Source organism: Euprymna scolopes, chromosome 37, assembly GCF_053919585.1.
Source record: "Euprymna scolopes isolate OS-2025 chromosome 37, ASM5391958v1, whole genome shotgun sequence".
Lineage (NCBI taxonomy): Eukaryota > Metazoa > Mollusca > Cephalopoda > Sepiida > Sepiolidae > Euprymna > Euprymna scolopes.
Genome location: NC_136518.1, coordinates 8661150 through 8679140, shown reverse-complemented (window position 1 = coordinate 8679140; position 17991 = coordinate 8661150). Strand labels below are relative to the sequence as shown.

The 17991-nt window shown below is 36.1% G+C and overlaps 1 protein-coding gene across 1 annotated transcript in view; it reads left to right on the top strand.

Annotated features, from left to right (window-relative positions):
* The window catches only part of LOC145261074 (G protein-coupled receptor kinase 3-like), a gene marked incomplete in the record, with an annotated part of 298219 nt that overhangs the window by 199333 nt on the left and 80895 nt on the right, over positions 1-17991 (top strand). The window contains 1 exon segment of the mRNA XM_080119245.1: positions 14570-14671. Within this exon segment, the coding sequence (XP_079975371.1) occupies positions 14570-14671 (102 nt within the window).

The following is a 17991-nucleotide window of genomic DNA, read 5'->3' as shown; positions in this document are numbered from 1 at the left end:
AGTGCAGTACCTGTTCCGGCAGATGCTGCACTAAAAGACCTTTGCCCTTGAGGCAATCAGTTTCTGGTCCATGTAAGGGCAACCCTATATACCAAAAGGCAGCACTACCAGCTCCCCTCTCCCCTCGGGGAGCTGCCCCCCCTTCCCCTCTTCCTTCCCCAATCTCTCCACATAAAAAAAAACTGGCCTTGTGCCTAATTTGCTCAGTGGGGAAGCACATAATTACCCATACTATATGTAGCGCTAAAAATGTTCCCGTTTGTTGTCTTGTCTCCATGCACACTGTATGACGTCATAAGTGGATGACGTCATCAACTTGCAGACTTGAAAGAGATGGACAAATCCTTTATAATCTGACAAAGAGAAAACGTCACATCTACTATAAAAAGTTGGGGAAAAAAAATTAGATCTGTTGAGTTAACTGGCTCATTAAGTCATAATGGTAAATGTTCGCTAATGAGCTGGTAGACTAGGGTTCAAGCCTTGTTCAAGTGATGCCAAAGACTTAAAAAAAACATTGTATTTGATGCTCAGTATTTTGAGGGGGGGGGGTAATCAAGGACAAGTGGAATAATTCTGGGAATGGAGTGGTGTCCTCTTTTTACACCTGTATAACACTTAATACGGCACAATCACACTGACACACCCGTTCCCGCTAGATCACTGAAGTTAATACGAGAGGGGTAATCATTTGGGAAGGCTAGGCGCTATATGTACCGCGCCGAGTTATAAGAAATTTCCAGGTTGGTATCTGGAGGTGCATTTAATTCACTGGGAGAAATGTATCGCTAGTCTGAGTTAGGAGACGGTAACTCTGATGACGTCAGCAGCAAGACGTTGGATGGCCATGGAGGAGGATGAATCTCTAATAAATCAACGGTTCTATCGTATAAGAGTTACATAGCTACAGTCAGATAACGTGGGTGATCTAATTTTTGATTCTGTGGAATAAATTCGATTTTGTTTTTAGCCAGTAAAAATAGTTTCCTAAGGAGTGAAAATTTAAAAAAAAAAAAAAAACTTGGTAAGCATTGATTTAAAATTCTCTTTTACGCATGCGCAAATATACATTTATACTTTTTACAACTCTAAATGTTTGTTTTGATTCTCGCTAATGGCACCTAGGTCATATTTTTTTTATTTTTTTTTTTTTTTTAACTTGAAATCACTAAATAGAGAATTTTTTCTGTCATAATAAATACGAAATCTGCATGAATTAAAATATATTTAAGCGTATTTTACGACCGGGGAAACTCTGGACAGTCTGCTAGTAGATTATAAAAACTCTTGAAATACATGTTAATGTTAAGCAGTGGTAAATAATTTGTTTATTTTTTTTATTTTAAATGAAATGACTTTTTCTTTGAAATACCATGGTTTAAAGGAATATTTTTTAACAAGTTAATTTTGTTGTCCTGTTTGAAAGTAAAGTAACTTATAGAAGTTTACATTTGGTTTATTGTTTTCTCATATTTTGCAATAAGAAAGGAACAATAGAGATGGAGGGCAGAGATTTTTTTTTTTTTTTTTAAAAACAAGGGGAAGAAAGAAAAAAAAAAACAAGGGACGAGAAATAGGAGAGAAGGGCCAAGGAGAGGTAGGACGGGGTAAGGATACAAGAGAAGTTTGAAATGGCATTTTCGACTGTTTCTGCTTACAACTGGTGAAAATTAGACCAATGTGCTCTTAGGGATTAATTAAATTCCAGATTTCAGTATTCCTGTTGGATTAAAAGCTGCGTGGTTTCTCGTCATTCTGTCAAGATTTAGTTGGTCTGTCACACTAAAAATTGTAATGGTATATTCTTTACAGAATACTAATTCTAGCTTTCTCTCTCTCTCACACAAATATGTGTGTGTGGGGGGGGGTAGCGATAACGAAGGGTGGATGGTTGGCTTGTAGGGAGCAACGAACATGAGATAATTTGAAGGTTATATTCTATCTCCACAGTTGCCATTTTCTGTATTGTATTACGCGGCAAGACCCTTGACAGCATAGCTTCAGGGCCTCTTCTAATTCTATAGGCTGTATAAAGTGACTCCAATAATTTTTTTCTCTCTCTTCAATAAAACCATCTGCTCAAATCCTATCACCATATTGCATGATGGGAGTCGGGGTGGTGACATTGTCTATGCGAAGCGAACACATGAAATTGTGCTTTTTGACCCATATACAGAGTAACCCGGATATAAGAGACTCATCCTGTCCTGAAAGCTCTCTTATACCCGGGGGGTTCTAATATCCTAGTTACACTGTACATTAACTACAGGCTCTAATTTGGGACCAGATGAAATCTCTCTTATATCAGGTTTCCCCCGTGTTCTGGTATCTTATATCCGGGTTACACAGTAGTTAGCAGTGTGCCCTTGGGTTTATGCTACTTTCCCAGATGAGGCAACACTTTAGAATGTATTTGGCTTTTATACGGGTTGAGGATTGCGCCAGGCCTGATATATACTTTCTGGAGCGGTGGAATGATGCAACCATTTTACCAGCGATCTTGGCAACAGATTTATAAGACTTCCATTTCAGGTCAGACCCAGAAGCTTGTCAAAGCAGGGGGCTTCTTTGAGACGAGAGAGAGCCATTCATATCAATTGGGGTCAAGTGGGGATCAGAGCGTTTATGGTGAAAAGATAAAAAAAGTTTGGTTTTGGATGCATTAAAATTAACCAGCCACCATTTGCCCCATTTTTGGCCAAGATCAAAGTGTAGTATCTGTTCTTCAGATGCTGCACTTCCATTTCTTCTCTTTCGGTGGAGGATCAGTCCTTCATGACTGAGACAATTATTTTTGTACCTTTTCTCCACGTTAAAAAACGACCCTGGTGTCTAACTCTGTCCCGTGGGGAGGCATTGTAAATAGGTACAATAATATTGTGTGTGTGTGGGGGGGGGGGGTCTCCATTCACGCTAAACGTCCACAGAATGCCCAGCAGCAAGATATTACATATGAAAGATGCCGCTGTAGAATTTCCACGGGTTCCACTTGTTAGTAATTATTACTAAACTGTCAATCTACCCATCTCTGTCACTCTTATTCTCGAGTAATTTTCGGCCTCGATAGGTGGTAAATTATTAATGTGTATGCAGAACAAGTCAAATCTTCAGAATTTCTAAGTTCGTTTTCAAAGATATTTTGAATATAAAGCTTGTCTGTATAATAATCAACTAAGGTAATTCCATGTTCGTATCATCCTCCAATCACAGAAGCTGAAATACAAAAGAAACAAGTGAAGCATGCATGATCCCTCGTGAGTGCACAGTGAACAAGGTATTAAAAATAAAAATGACTAAGTTCAGCATTTGCCCTCACCCCACCTCATTTAGCCTCAAAAGTCTCCAGGGGGCGTCAAATCCTGGTGAAAATTAATAAATGGATCAGTTTTAGGCCTTAACATATATAAATTCGATTTCTGCGTCATGCAAAAAAAGAAATGACTAAGTTTATCATTGCCCCCCCCCCACCCCACCCATTTAGCCCCAAAAGTCCCTAAGGTCTTAACATATTTAAATTTGAGTTCAGCACCATGCAAAACTGCTAAATAGACACACAGAAAATTTTGGACGAATATGGTAAAATAGTCCCCAAAAATGGAGTGTTTTTATTAGCTCTAAAAGAGCCCCTGGGGCACACCCAAGTGTTATCGCGAAGTATAGATAAACAATTATATAGAAATCAGTTACAACTTTTCAGAAAGTTTTCTAAAAATCCAAGACAGTTTTTTTTTTTTTTTTTTTTTTCCAATCAGCACAAAAGTGTAAATTTTAGCCATTTTAACCTGAAAGGCACCCCTAGGGGGGCAACTGGACTTATCCCTGAAAATTTGTTCTATTACTTTTTTTACTCATATCATGTTTAATGTTTGTGCAAAATTTTAAAAAATTCCAAGGCATAGTTATTGAGAAAAGTACGGACAGGCGAATGGATAAGGATGAATATACAGGTCCACCCTCCTTTTGTCGGGGGGGGGGGGGACCAACAATTGCACTGAAATTAATAGTTGGAATCTTAAAAAGATCTCTCAAAGTGTCTTAAATTAGGTGAATGCCTAGCATCCGGTAACATGCCCCATCCCCAGCAGAATCAAAAAGATGAGAAAACTGAAAAAGAAATTTAAAAAAAAACAACAACTTTAATTAACATATCCTCCCAGGTTTTCATTGTCAACTGACCCTTATATTTCAACTGTTCTACATTTAATCCAAACATCCTCATCAATTCTTTCGAACTATGTGACCAAACCAACAAAGTTTCCTGTTCACATTGATAGATGTAGAATCCAAGAGCTTTCATGCTTAGAGCATCCGTTTCAGTTTTATTACTTTTCTTCTGTTTTTTGATCTGCGAGCATCCAATTTTTTCCGATGAGCTGCAACAGTCATTGTTATTTGATTTTATAAGATATTGATTTAATAATCAATATTTTCATTCGATTTGCCAGCTTTTATTGAATGCCTGACGATTGGAAAAGAAATTATTTCCATTGTTATGCAAGTGTTTCTATAACAGAAATTTATTTCGATTCTTCTTTCCACTTTGGAAATGTATATGATAGACATTGTTATCTTCATGCGTTCTCTTGGAGTCCTGGTTTACTTGGCTCCCCACAAGGGCAAACTTAGTCGGCAATACAGTGCACTAAAGAATTGGAATAAATAAAATTTAAAAAAAAAAAAAATGCTTTATTTTCTTCCTCACTGTCTGAGGATAGAAAAGATGAAGTGTAATATCAAAACAGATACTGCACTTTGCTCCAAGCCAAAAGGTTGAACTTCTGTCATTTCAAAGTTATCAAAGAAAAATGTTTTTGCTTTTCTATAATGTTGCTGCGAATGAGGTTATTGCTGTCGGGTTCGTCAGGATTTCAATTAATTGAAATTTAATAAGTAGGATTGTCTAATATATATATATATATATATATGTATATGTATAAGTGGCCTTGTCTGAGGAACCGTCTATCAAATTCGTCTGTTAATTTTTGATCTGCACACTTGAAACTTGATATGTAGGAGATTTAGACCTGTGACTTTTCTACTAGCGGTAAGTTGGCATATGCAAGTGTCTACGATATATTGAATATAGCTAATGCCCATGGGAATTTAAACTGCATTTTATTTTTCATTTTATGCTTTCATGAAATACTTAAGCTTCATATATATATATATATATATATATATATATATATATATATATATATATATGCTTTTGGTTTTTAACAATTTATAGAAATCTTTAAAAAAAAAAAATTTAAAAAAAAAAAAAAAATTTCTAGAAATTGTTCAAAACCGGTTAGATTAATCTATCCCAGTCGATGAATCCAGAAGGATTGGAAGGTACTCAGATTTACAACAAATATTACATCAGCCTGCCAGAAGTGAAGACCATTATTTTATTTATTTATTTATTTTTTTAATTACATTTTCACCCCAAACAAGGCACATTGCCACTTTGGTGTAGGGGGCTACTATCAGGCGAAACAACTACTGGGGTACTATGTAGGGATTTGGGCAGCAAGATGTTGGTTCACGTTGCACTTGAACTTCTGCATGTCAGTACAGTTGGGGAAGCAGTGACCTGGAATGGAGTTCCAAAGTCTAGTGGTTCTGGGGAAGAAACTACCGGAGTAGAAAGATCTTTAACATCTAGGGATCTCTACAGTGTGGGGGTGGGATTTTGCAGCTTGTCGGGTCTGTCGAGGGTTTTCACGTCGTGGGGGCACAAGTGCTTGCAGTTCATCAGAGCATTCACCATTAAAATACTTGTAGAACAGGCAGAGGGATGCAACGTTTCGTCGATGGGACAGAGGCTGAAGCTTAGATGCCAGTTTAGGGCCTATCAGATTTGCGACTCTCTTTTGAACCCTGTCAAGGAGCGAGAGACTAGTAGCCGATGCACCAGCCCAAATATGACAGCAATACTCCATACATGGACGAATGGTTGCCTTATAGAGGTACAGGATACTGATGGAAAAGGTCCAAAGTAGGATTTACATAAAAATCCTTTTAATAATGAAATATACTTAAAAAAAGAAAGGCTGTACACACACACGCACACACACACACACACACACACACACACACACACACACACACACACACATGTGGGCACACTTAAAATTAATTTTACAGGAAAATTAAATTAAAATTCCTTAAAATAGGATATATTATCCCGGGAGCATTTAATACGCGTAATGTGTTAAAGTTTCAGGAAGCTAACTGTAGCCAGAACGACTTGAAGTATTTACTCGGCTTATGGAGGTCAACCTTTCTAGTTGTGCAAAAGAGAAAAAGAGTGGTAGTCCTTGTATCTATTTTTTTTTTTTTTTTTTTTTTCTCAGGAGAAATGGCAGGTTGTGTTTCTTTTATCTTTGGCCTTAGTCTAATATTAAACCGACTTTGTCGTACTTGACCTTGTGGGGCGTTGTGTAAAAAGCTTCAAGTGGTGACATGATTAAAAAAAAAAAAAAAAAAAAAAAAAATTTGCTTGCATATTTTTGTTAGCATACCAAATGTAAAATATACCTTACGTTTTTTTTTTTTTTTTTTTTTTTTTTTTTTTTTTTTGTGTACAATGTTTATCTTGGCAACAAACATTAAAAAAAAAATAAATAAAAAATAATTTGGTTTACCTTTCTCCTACGGTGACAAAGTTAGGCATAAGATAAAAAAAAAAAAAAAAAAAAAAAAAAAAGTGCACTTTGGATAGTTTCAAAATCAACCACAACTAGGTGCAATTAAAATTTTGCAATGAGGGCACCCCATGCTAAAGCCCCTACCGAAAGAAGATAAGCTATAAATAACTCTCCCCTCCAATCACACTCCAAATATGCACACGTTTTGATAAATTCAATCAATTGAACACCTTAACAAAAGAGAAAAATGTATCACCCTAAAGAAAACAGAACAATGGAATAGAAAGTAGATGTCAGCTAAACCTTTGAGTAAAGCATGGCTATTGGCTAATGAACAGTTTCTCTTAAACGCAGCAACACAAATGAATCTGATTGGTTAGCTAGCTAAACTAAGTACCACATGGATATATGAAAACAGGTAATACAAATTCTATGCAGTTTAGCCTGACAATTCCTTACGAGATGACTTACTGTCAAGCTCTACGTATTGAGCACTATTGAAGTAAATACTGAAAATAGAAAACTAAAATATCTCAACATTTTATGTGGACGCATAATATATATATATATATATATATATATGGCGATTCCAATACAATTACCGATTCCGTACTAAATTCGTGATTCCGATTCTTTATAAATCTCTAAATATTTAATTATAAACGTGCTATTTTACCCAATTACCACGGGAACACATCTTAAAGGTTCATATATTTTCTCAAACATAAAAAAAACTCTGGAGGGAGGGAGTGATCTAAGGATTTAGTATTAATTTAAAATCAATAAATATTGTTTTATTATTATTGCCAGCAGTGGAAGATTTTGTTTTTAAACAAAATCAAATAAAAAAAATTAAAAAAAAAAAAAAAAAAAAGATAAAGGAATTAGTTTGGGAATCTGAAAATAGGAACAAATTTTTCTTATTTCTGATTCCGATTATTCATCTCAACACTCATGTCTTCACTTTATGTATTTTTTTTTTTTCCAAAATATAATTTGGTTTCCAGAAAAAGGGAATTAAATCAGTATTAATAGTTATGACTCCCACCCCCCACAGATGAAAATAATTTTTTATTGTTCTGAACAATGGCCTTCGGGCTGAGATCACAGTGTAGTATCTGTTCTGATGCTACACTTCACCTTTTCTGCCCTTGGTCAGTGGGGGAGAAATCCTTCTAGACTGAGGTAAATATTTATTTTTGTTCCTATCCAGAGTGCCCTATTTTGGGGAGCTGGATTTCCCCACATTAAAAACTGACCTTGTCTCTAACTCTGCCCTCGTGGGGAGGCAAGTAAATAGAACAACATAGTGCAATGATCTCCCAGAAGAACTGGTTAACTAGAACCAGTTATTGATTGTATGGCTATCATCGATGACAGAAATCTAGAAAGAGACTAACCTTACTTTATGTATTAGATATGCTACCAAAGCTCTGTGGATCTTGCCTGTTTCCATGCACAATGGATGCTATCACAAAGCTATGACGTCATCTACTTAAATAGGATGAAGACACAGGAAGAGATCCTTTGAGAAGATAAATATTGTAGCAACAAAAAGATGACATCATCCATTAAAACAAAACAGACACTTGAGGGCACAAATTATCTAAGAGGACAGTGAGATATATATATATTAGAAACTTAAAGCCAAGATACGTTATTGCTTGCTTTGCTTATGATTTACTTTTTCCTCTGACGTTAGTTAATGACTGACTTCTGAAGATATGTTTGCTGCAAGGCTAAAAATTAAAACCTGAACTAAAAGCTATTACATTACGCATGCATATTCGTACTGCCGTCGTTCGACCTGCACTTGGCAAATTTAATTTTTTTAATTTTCACACTTTTGCACTGATTTTCTAAATATAAAGTTTTGAATAGGTTTGAATACCTTATATATTAAGTTTCATGCCTGTAGACCACAAACTGACACGCGTTTGGTAGCCTAACTTTTTTAAACAAATATATAAAAGAGGTTTGTGTGATAACCTTTTTACGCAAATATTACGCAAGTATAAATCATGTAGAATATCTGCATGAATGTAATTACACGTAATAGTTAACTAAAGATGATCATTCCATAAGAAAACAAAAAAGTTATCGGGAATTAAAATGAATGTTTTAAAGAATATGCAAATAAATTATATCTTTTTGCAAATGAATGCAATTCCATGACCCAATATATAACTAAGTTGTATTTTCTTTTTCAATAGAGAAAAGGGATTTTAATATGAATATCAAAACACAACAAAAAAATTATGAGTATAGATTTGTTATAATTACTATTGCTTAGCCCACGATCTGTACTTTCCAACATGATTGATTGATTTTTGGTAAGACTTAGTTGTGAATCTCAGGCTTGTAAGAGATGGTAAAAAAAATATATTTAAAAAAAATAGGGGGAAGTTAATGGATCAGTAAGACGAAGTCTGAAGATGGTTACCAATTGGATTAGTTTCTTTGCTTTTTTTTATCCTTCCCGACAAAGGAGAGATTAGTTCTAGTAATTCATTCCCTTTGTCCATTCGTTTGTTTGCACTTTGCTCAATAACCATGCCTCGGATTTTTTTTTTTTTTAAATTTTGCACAAACATTAGTCATGGTAAAAATAAATTTTTTGCCAGAACAGATTTTCTGAGATAACTCTGGTTGCCCTCCTAGTGGCCATGACAAGGTTAAAATTGCCCCCAAAATCGTTCGTCCATTCATTTATTTGGACTTTTCTCAATAACGATGCCTTGGATTTTTTTTTTTTTTTTATTAATTTTGCACAAACATTAGTCATGGTGAAAGTAAAGTTTTTACTTGTAGAGAGGAACCTTGCATGCTCGGCTTTTTTTTTTCTTTTTTTTTTTTTTTTTTATCTGAAAATTTATAACAAAGTCCCGGCAAAATTGTCTGTCATTTGTGAAAGTATGCTAGTTGGTTAAGTAAAAGTCACAATAACAAAAGCGTAGCTAATAATTCGAACAATCATTTTAATTATAAATTAATAAGCATATAAAATGTCCATATATTAAATCCATTGCTCTTTCTGCTTCTTATATAATCAGTTTTCTTTATCACTCGAAAACCTTTGCATACGTGAGGCTATTCTCTATCTCTACAAGCCTACTATCAAACCATCTATGGAGTACCGTCATAATTTGGACTGGTGAATCTCTGCTCCATTTGAAGGTTCCTGATAAATTACAGAAACATATCTGTAATTTGATTGGCTTCACACTTTCTTCTTCACTGCAACCTCTCTCTCACAGTCTCGGTCTTTTCTAAAAAATACTATTATGGCATGTGTTTCTCAGAATTGTCTGATCTATTCCCTGCTTCCTTTGTTCCAGCTCGTTTGACTCGTTGGTCTAGTGGTCTTCATCAATTTGTTGTTTTAATACTTCATTGTAATACAGCTTCATATTACAGTAGTTTCTTTCCAAGGACTATAAGGTTGTGGAACTCTCTTCCTGCTCACTGTTTTCTTTCTACCTGCAGCCTTGGTCTTTTCAAGACTAAGGCCAACAGGCATCTCCTGTCTTTGTGATAATCAGCTTCTGTTTTTGTTAGCTTTTTACATCAAGTGGCTTAATACCTTGTCTTGCGATTTCCATAAGAATAGATAATGATAATAATTGTAATTGGTTATTGTTTTTGTTTTGTTTTTTTTTTTTACATCAAATGGCTTGCCTTGTCTTGCGATTTCCATAAGAATAGATACTATTAATAATAATATTATTAATAATTGTAGTCATTGGCTTTGTTTTTTTTTGGGGGGGGGGGGTCCATTCTTAACTCTACTGCAAAAACTCCACTTTTTTTTCTTATTTGCAAAAATAAAATAAAATGCCTTAAAATTTTATTTAAAAAAAAACTTTTTAATGGGCGCTTTTAATAAATTAAAGATGTCTTCCATAATTTGTCGTTGATGAAATGTGATAATTGGGTTGAATACGTTTCCTTCTATTGCTCTATATTTGAGGCCGTCATTTCGAAAACTGTTCAGAAGATTGACCTGTCAAGTTAGACACTTTGACCTCTGACCTAGACCGCACTTTAAATTGACTTCGACATTGACACTCAGCTACGCACATCATAGATCGCCTTCAGGCTTACAACCGTTCGGTTCTTCTTGAAAAATGTAGGCCAAGTGGAATCTCTCTAGCCACGCTCTTCTTGTTCAGTATTTGAAATGCTGCGAGAAAAATGTGTTCCTCTAACGTTTGTGGTCGTTTTACAATTCTTTGTACGCACGTATGACCATCAAAGCGACTTGCTGTCATTTAAATCAATAAACCAATTGACAAGATCGTTCACTTACGCATTTTATGTTCGTAATTCTGCTGGCTTAAATATAAACAAAAAAAAAGATGTGCTTTTATGTGTGTGGTGTTTCAAAAGTATTGCCTCGTATTTTTTTTTTTTTTTTTATGCCTGAATGGCTCAGAGGGGATTGCAAAATTGCATTCTTATGATTTGAAAATTTCATCTTTCTGCTGCAGATATTGACGGTGTGGGACTCTAAGAAAACAATCCCTGTCATTCATGGACGTGTACCAGAAGCATGTCATTCAGTCCCTGGCGAAATAATGGCAATGTCCTTTTTCTTTTTTTTTTTTTTTTTTCAATAATGCCCTTTTCTTATATTTTCAATAAATCGTTTAACAATAGAAATGCTGAAGAAAAATAAGTGAAGGAACTGATTTGCCTTGTCACCACTTCCGGTAGTGCTACGCTGGAAGTTAGGAAGTATGTTAGCTGACTATAACCAACTATTCTTTACTTGTTGTTTCTCTTATAGTGTTGTTTGTTTTAATAAGTCAAGGAGATGTGCTTCATATTGCTATGTTAGTTGTTTCTTTATTAGTGTTAGTTTTGAATAGGAGAAACATGCTGTCTACATGCATACAAGCATTACCGATATTGCTAGTATGATCGCAAAAGTTTGGCGTAAGTGCAACGTTGCAGGAACAAACAAGAATAAATTCGCCTCTGCTTTTCTTTCTTTCTTTAACACAAGTTGTTTATTATCGTTTTTTTTTTTTTTTTCTCTCCTCGTCTCAACACCAGCTTAAAGAGTCTCTCTCTCTCTGCCACTGCGGTGGCCACATGTCCATCTTCCCTGGTTGCACGTTTTTCTTCCTGACCCACTACACGCTAGTCGTAGACAGCCGTTTCTCATCTGCGACTTTACACATCAGTTTTTTCAACCACACTTTTTTTTTTTTCTCCTGACCTCGTGGTGTCCTTTTTTTTTTTTCCTTCACACATACACACACGCACACACATACACACACGCATACACACATACACACACGCATACACACAAATACATACATACACACACACGCATACATACATACACACATACATATACACACATGCATACATAAACACGCACGCATACACACGCACGCATACATACACACGCACGCATACATACACACGCACGCATACATACACACGCACGCATACACACGCACGCATACATACACACACACACGCATACATACACGCATACATACACGCATACATACACGCATACATACACGCATACATACACGCATACATACACGCATACATACACGCATACATACATACACACATACATACATACACACACACATACATACATACACACACATACATACATACACACACATACATACATACACACACACGCATACATACACACACACGCATACATACACACACACGCACATACATACACACACACGCACATACATACACACACACGCACATACATACACACACACATACATACACACACACGCACATACATACACACATACATACTTCCTAATTTGTATATGTGCCTTTTATTTCGGCTACTGCTGATAACATCCTCGCAAGCTATTTTACAGCTGCTGCTGCGGCCATTTTCCCTACGGGCTCGTAAACCCTCTGTTACATAAGTTCGCGTTACTTTTGCGAAGACTTACAGGCAGTGTTGACCAAGGAATGAGTCTCCTATATTTGTATGCAGTTTGATGTATGGTAGTGAAACATAACCTGTGAGGGTTGAGGACATGTGTTGCATGGGGAGTCTTAAAATCTGTCTTAGTTCTGATCATTGTACTGGTTATGACATTTACCGGGTCAGTTGAGTTGGCTCTTTCCAACAAGTTCACATCCCGAACAATGGCCGATCAGGCACGTCCATCTAAAGCTGCTTACATTATGAGTTCAAGCCATTCACGGTTCTAGCAACGGACCCATAAAGGTGAGGGCCCAATAAGTTTAGCATCCTGTTTCACCACCCTGAGCCAGGTTTTGGGTTGGCTACTGCAATGTTTCTTCCAGCTTTGTGGTGGTGCTCGATCGATGACTTCACAGGTGAAATCACCTGGATGTCAGCGAAGGATGTAGCCGAACCAACGAACACGTCTGACAAGCAGAGATTTTTGGAGGGAGTAGATCTCGAAAGTGCGATTGGTATTGAGAACAGTTTTCAGCATCAAAAGTGATGGTCGAACGTCTCCAGTTTGCATAAGTCACTACCTAGTTGTGATGAGGGATTTTTATCCTGGGCCTCCAAAATCAACAGACCATTCCTATACTGACCTGGCCCCTGTTTGTGGTGGGAGTTCTGTGCAGTTGTTTGTGGTGGGAGTTCTGTGCAGTTGTTTGCGGTGGGAGTTCTGTGCAGTTGTTTGCGGTGGGAGTTCTGTGCAGTTGTTTGCGGTGGGAGTTCTGTGCAGTTGTTTGCGGTGGGAGTTCTGTGCAGTTGTTTGCGGTGGGAGTTCTGTGCAGTTGTTTGCGGTGGGAGTTCTGTGCAGTTGTTTGCGGTGGGAGTTCTGTGCAGTTGTTTGCGGTGGGAGTTCTGTGCAGTTGTTTGCGGTGGGAGTTCTGTGCAGTTGTTTGCGGTGGGAGTTCTGTGCAGTTGTTTGCGGTGGGAGTTCTGTGCAGTTGTTTGCGGTGGGAGTTCTGTGCAGTTCTGGCAGGTCCACCCGTTTCTCTTTGAGAAGGGGCTAATTTATTACTAATCGCCTGAGGTGCCCTCATCAGAGAATGTTGACGGGGCTGCCCAGGCACTTTTTGCAGGTCAGAGTGCCCCTCCTCTGAGGCGCTGACTTTTCAATCCCACTTTCTGACTCTGGTGTCTAAGATGTTGCAATGTGAGAGTATTAAACGACCATGTATATGGATTGGCAATTGTGTAGCACAGGAGACTCTGATGGTATGGCCACTTTGAAAAGACACGAATACTCGAGTTTGTAGATGTAGAACAGTTGAGCGAAAGGATAAATAAAACCCTGCGCAGAGATATTTTAGTTTAGAAGTTGGTGTTTTAAAGCTGTCCAATACATGCCAGCATGTAAAGGAATGTGCTGTTTTTTTTTTCTCCTAAAAGCCTGTAATAGACAAAGTTATATCTGCTTTTTATTTTTTATTCCAATTTAACAAAAAAAAAATTATTTTTTGTAAAATTTTTAAAATTTGTATTTAAAAAAAAATTAATTTTTGATTTAAAAAAAATTTTTTTTAATGTTCAGTTTTTTTTTCTTTCAAAGGGAAGTAAATCTATAATAGCCAATTTCTTTTTTTAAAAAAAAGCTGCTATATTAGAATGGCTATTCAGAATTAAATATTGATTTTGTAGAAAGCAACATATCGATAATAAAAGAATAATAAAAACTGCATGCCTGTGGAACTGTTCCGTCTGTCTGCTTCCCACCTGACTACAACTTGGATGTGTTTAAGTCCAACGTAAACAAATTCCTAATGAACCGCCCTCTTAAGTAAACACTTCATTAAATCTCCACACTAACGCACTGTACTTGCAATAACCCTTATCCCTGAGTGGCTTCCGGGCCTTGATAAGTGGTGACCACCGTGTAAAAAAAAAAAAAAAAAAAATCAATTTTACTTTATAACATAGATTTGTGTGTAAATAATAATGGTTTTTTATTTCTATTTTGCAGATTAAAAAGTTCCAAGCGATGGACAAAGATGAAGATCGAATTAAACAAGCACGAGATATTTATGATCAGTTCATTATGCGAGAATTGCTTGCTCAGTGTCACGTAAGTTATTTTCACTTCCTTTCACGCTTCGTCGTTTTTCAATTAAAGATCTAGAATGACGGCAAATGACTTATTCATTAAGGTTTATTTTTAAACCAAAGCTTTCCGTGTGCATTTCTTGAGAAAATAATCCACGCCTTAATTTTAACACGGATGGCTGATTGTTATGCATGAATGCCTGTCAGGTTTAACGGAACTTATTTTCACGAGTTTACAAGTGCAAGATCTTATTGGTACGTTGCGCTTTTGTTGCTTATGTGAATTAGCACAATTAAAAAGAAGAAAGCACAATGTGTCATTCAGAGATCATTTTTAAAATCCACCGATTGCCGTGACTAGTAACACGCTACCTGAATGTTTTCCTTCTTTTGAAGTGAAAGAATAAAAATAAAAATCTTGTTTCAAACAAAATGGCAGTAGTCAATCAGAAGTGTTGCAATATTTTTTATAATGGGGTATGATCTTGCACAGTCGGGAGATTCTATTTATAAATGATGCTGCTAGGAACTGACGAATCAAATTAATTCACTTTCTGCTACCAACCAATCAGAAACCAGAATTGATCCATAAAAAAACTAAACCTTTTTTGTAGCAACTTAGCATGTTTTCTTCGTGTCAACACGGGAAGAATCTTTTGCTCTGTGGATTCCAACGCAAGAACTGTCTACTGCAGTCCAGTCACCTCCCAGGACTTGTGTAGAACAACGAACCATCGGAAACTGTTCTTACACTTCTAGAATTATAAAAGTCAAAACAGAGAATAGGGTTTTCCGTTAGGTAGCCGATCTGTACTAGTGTCGGATTGTAAAAGTCTGCAGACGGAAAGCAAATTCCATCTCGTGTTGGACACGGAAAAAAAATCATGTGAAAATGCTGAAAGATTAAATATTTTTATAGAGCAATTCTGGCTTCTGATTGGTTGCTAGCAGAATGTGGCTCCATTTGATTGATCAGTTCCCATCGCCAATGTCTATAAGTAGAACCTTCCAACTTTCTGTAATCATACCCTCCCCATGATTTTTAATGTTGGAGGAAGAGTCTCCTTGCTGCTTTATTAGCTTGGAGACTTGGGTAGAAAAGTATCAGTTAAAAATCCGTTCTTGACAATCAGGCTAATATGTGGGACCAGGAACTGGTCCAGTACCTGCCGGACGGAAGTACACCACCTGAGTATTACTGAGATATTTCTACGAGTCCTGGAAATGAATTTTCAGTGGGTAGCTGTTCTGTACAAGTCCTGGACTTTATAATTTTGCAGGCAAAAAGCAAAAGATCCTTCTCGTGTTGACATGAAAAAATTGTGTTGGAATGCTAAAAGGTTCAGTTTTTATGGAGCAATTCTGGTTTCTGATTGGTTGCTAACAGAACGTGAATCCGATTCGTCAGTGATTTTAAAAGTTTAAAAAAAAGAAAAAAGACTTGAGTGCCATCATCCAGAATTGAAACCAAGATATTCAGTGCATCAGCCTTAGGTGTCACCGTTTGAGCTCTTATCAGATAACAAATAATTAAAGATAAACTGACTTAAATGTCTGAATGTATATTTGCACATTCGTAAAAGAGCACTCGAAATTGACTTATGCTTGCCAAGTTCCAATTTTTTAAATATTTTAATCTTTAATTTTGATCTCTTAGCAGCTATTTTTACCAGCTTTTATATATATATATATATATATATATATATATATATATAAAAGCCTGGTGAATCCTGGCATGGATGAAACGCGGAATATTCTGCATAGCTTAATTGCCATATTTTATAACTATATATATATATATATATATATATATATATATATATATATATATGTATATTATACTAGCAAAAGTACTCATCGTTGACTGGATTCAAAAACAGCCTACAGAAAATAGACTCTGATTTATGAAAGTATGATAGCTTATGAAAAGGAAGGGTTGTAAAGAGATAGCTTCGAATTTGGGGGTATCAAAATATGATGAAAGTAAAAATAAAATAGATAAACCCCCATAATTTATTATACCATACCTGTTCACACTGAAACACTTATCACAATATTCTGTGGATCTATATTAAAAAAACCTTGTTAAACTTTGTGACATATTTCCATTCTATGGAGGTCAGGCGCGAACGAACACCCCATAATTTTATTATACCATATTTCTTCAAACTGAAACATAGTTATCAAAGTATACTTGCGCAGATAGATATGAAAAGTCTTTATTAAAGTTTGTTCCTATTTCCATTCTATGGAGGCCAGGCACGAACGCAGACCCCACAATTTTATTATACCATCCCTATTTAAGTTATATATAACATACTTATCAAAGTATTATGTACATCTATATCAAAAACACTTGTAAACGTTTTTTTTTTAATTTTTTATTTCCATACTTTGTGAACCAGGCGCGTACACAGACCCCACAATTTTAATGAATCATCATTATGCCAGATCAAACATACCCATTCCTGTGTCTCGATACATCTATCATTATGTGATCAGTTTTCTATAATAGTCAACCATATAGGAGCCTGTTCGTGACCAGAGACACACACAGAGACGTTCAGCTTTATAATGGTCCAAAAGAAAAACATGATCATTTGATCTGCCCAGCACCACTCTGAAACATTGCATCTCTGAGGAGATGCAGTTTGAAAAAAAAATGGAGACAGCAAGACAGATATAGCAAGTTTTATAAAGTAAAATTTTATTTGTAATGACAAAAATATCAATGAACAAAATGGATTTAATTTTTACATTTTTCTTTTCAATTTTTAAAACAAGTGTCAGAAACCTGCACACAAACAAAAATAAAAATCGTTACCCCAAGAGTATTGAACACTATATGGATGGATAGCTCATTTCACTACACACAGCCACACTGTGCACCACCTATATTGATGATTGGTGCGCCCAAACATGGCTTTTCTGCTTGAATCATGACCAGGCAGAAATCACATTTTGCAACTTCAGTCTGGGATCTCCTCAACCCTTATGTAATAAATCTCATTGTTTGAACAAACTCATCGATATACTAGCTGGACAGCCAGCGTTGCCCGGTCCTACAATACGCTTAAACATGATATTTTAGTTTATGGAGATTGTGTATGTATTATTATAGAATCAATCCTATATTGATTATTATATATTATGAGGAATAATTTGCTTGGTGTCTGATTCGCAAAAAAAATTTTAAAATGTCGTTCAGCGAATTTCGTCTGTTTCTTTACAATATCACGTCAGCTGATATTTGGGGCTGATGATGAATCCCCTGGAAAAGTTACTTCTGATGATTGTTTAATTTTAAAATAATCGATCTGTAGTCGAATGATCTACCACTGA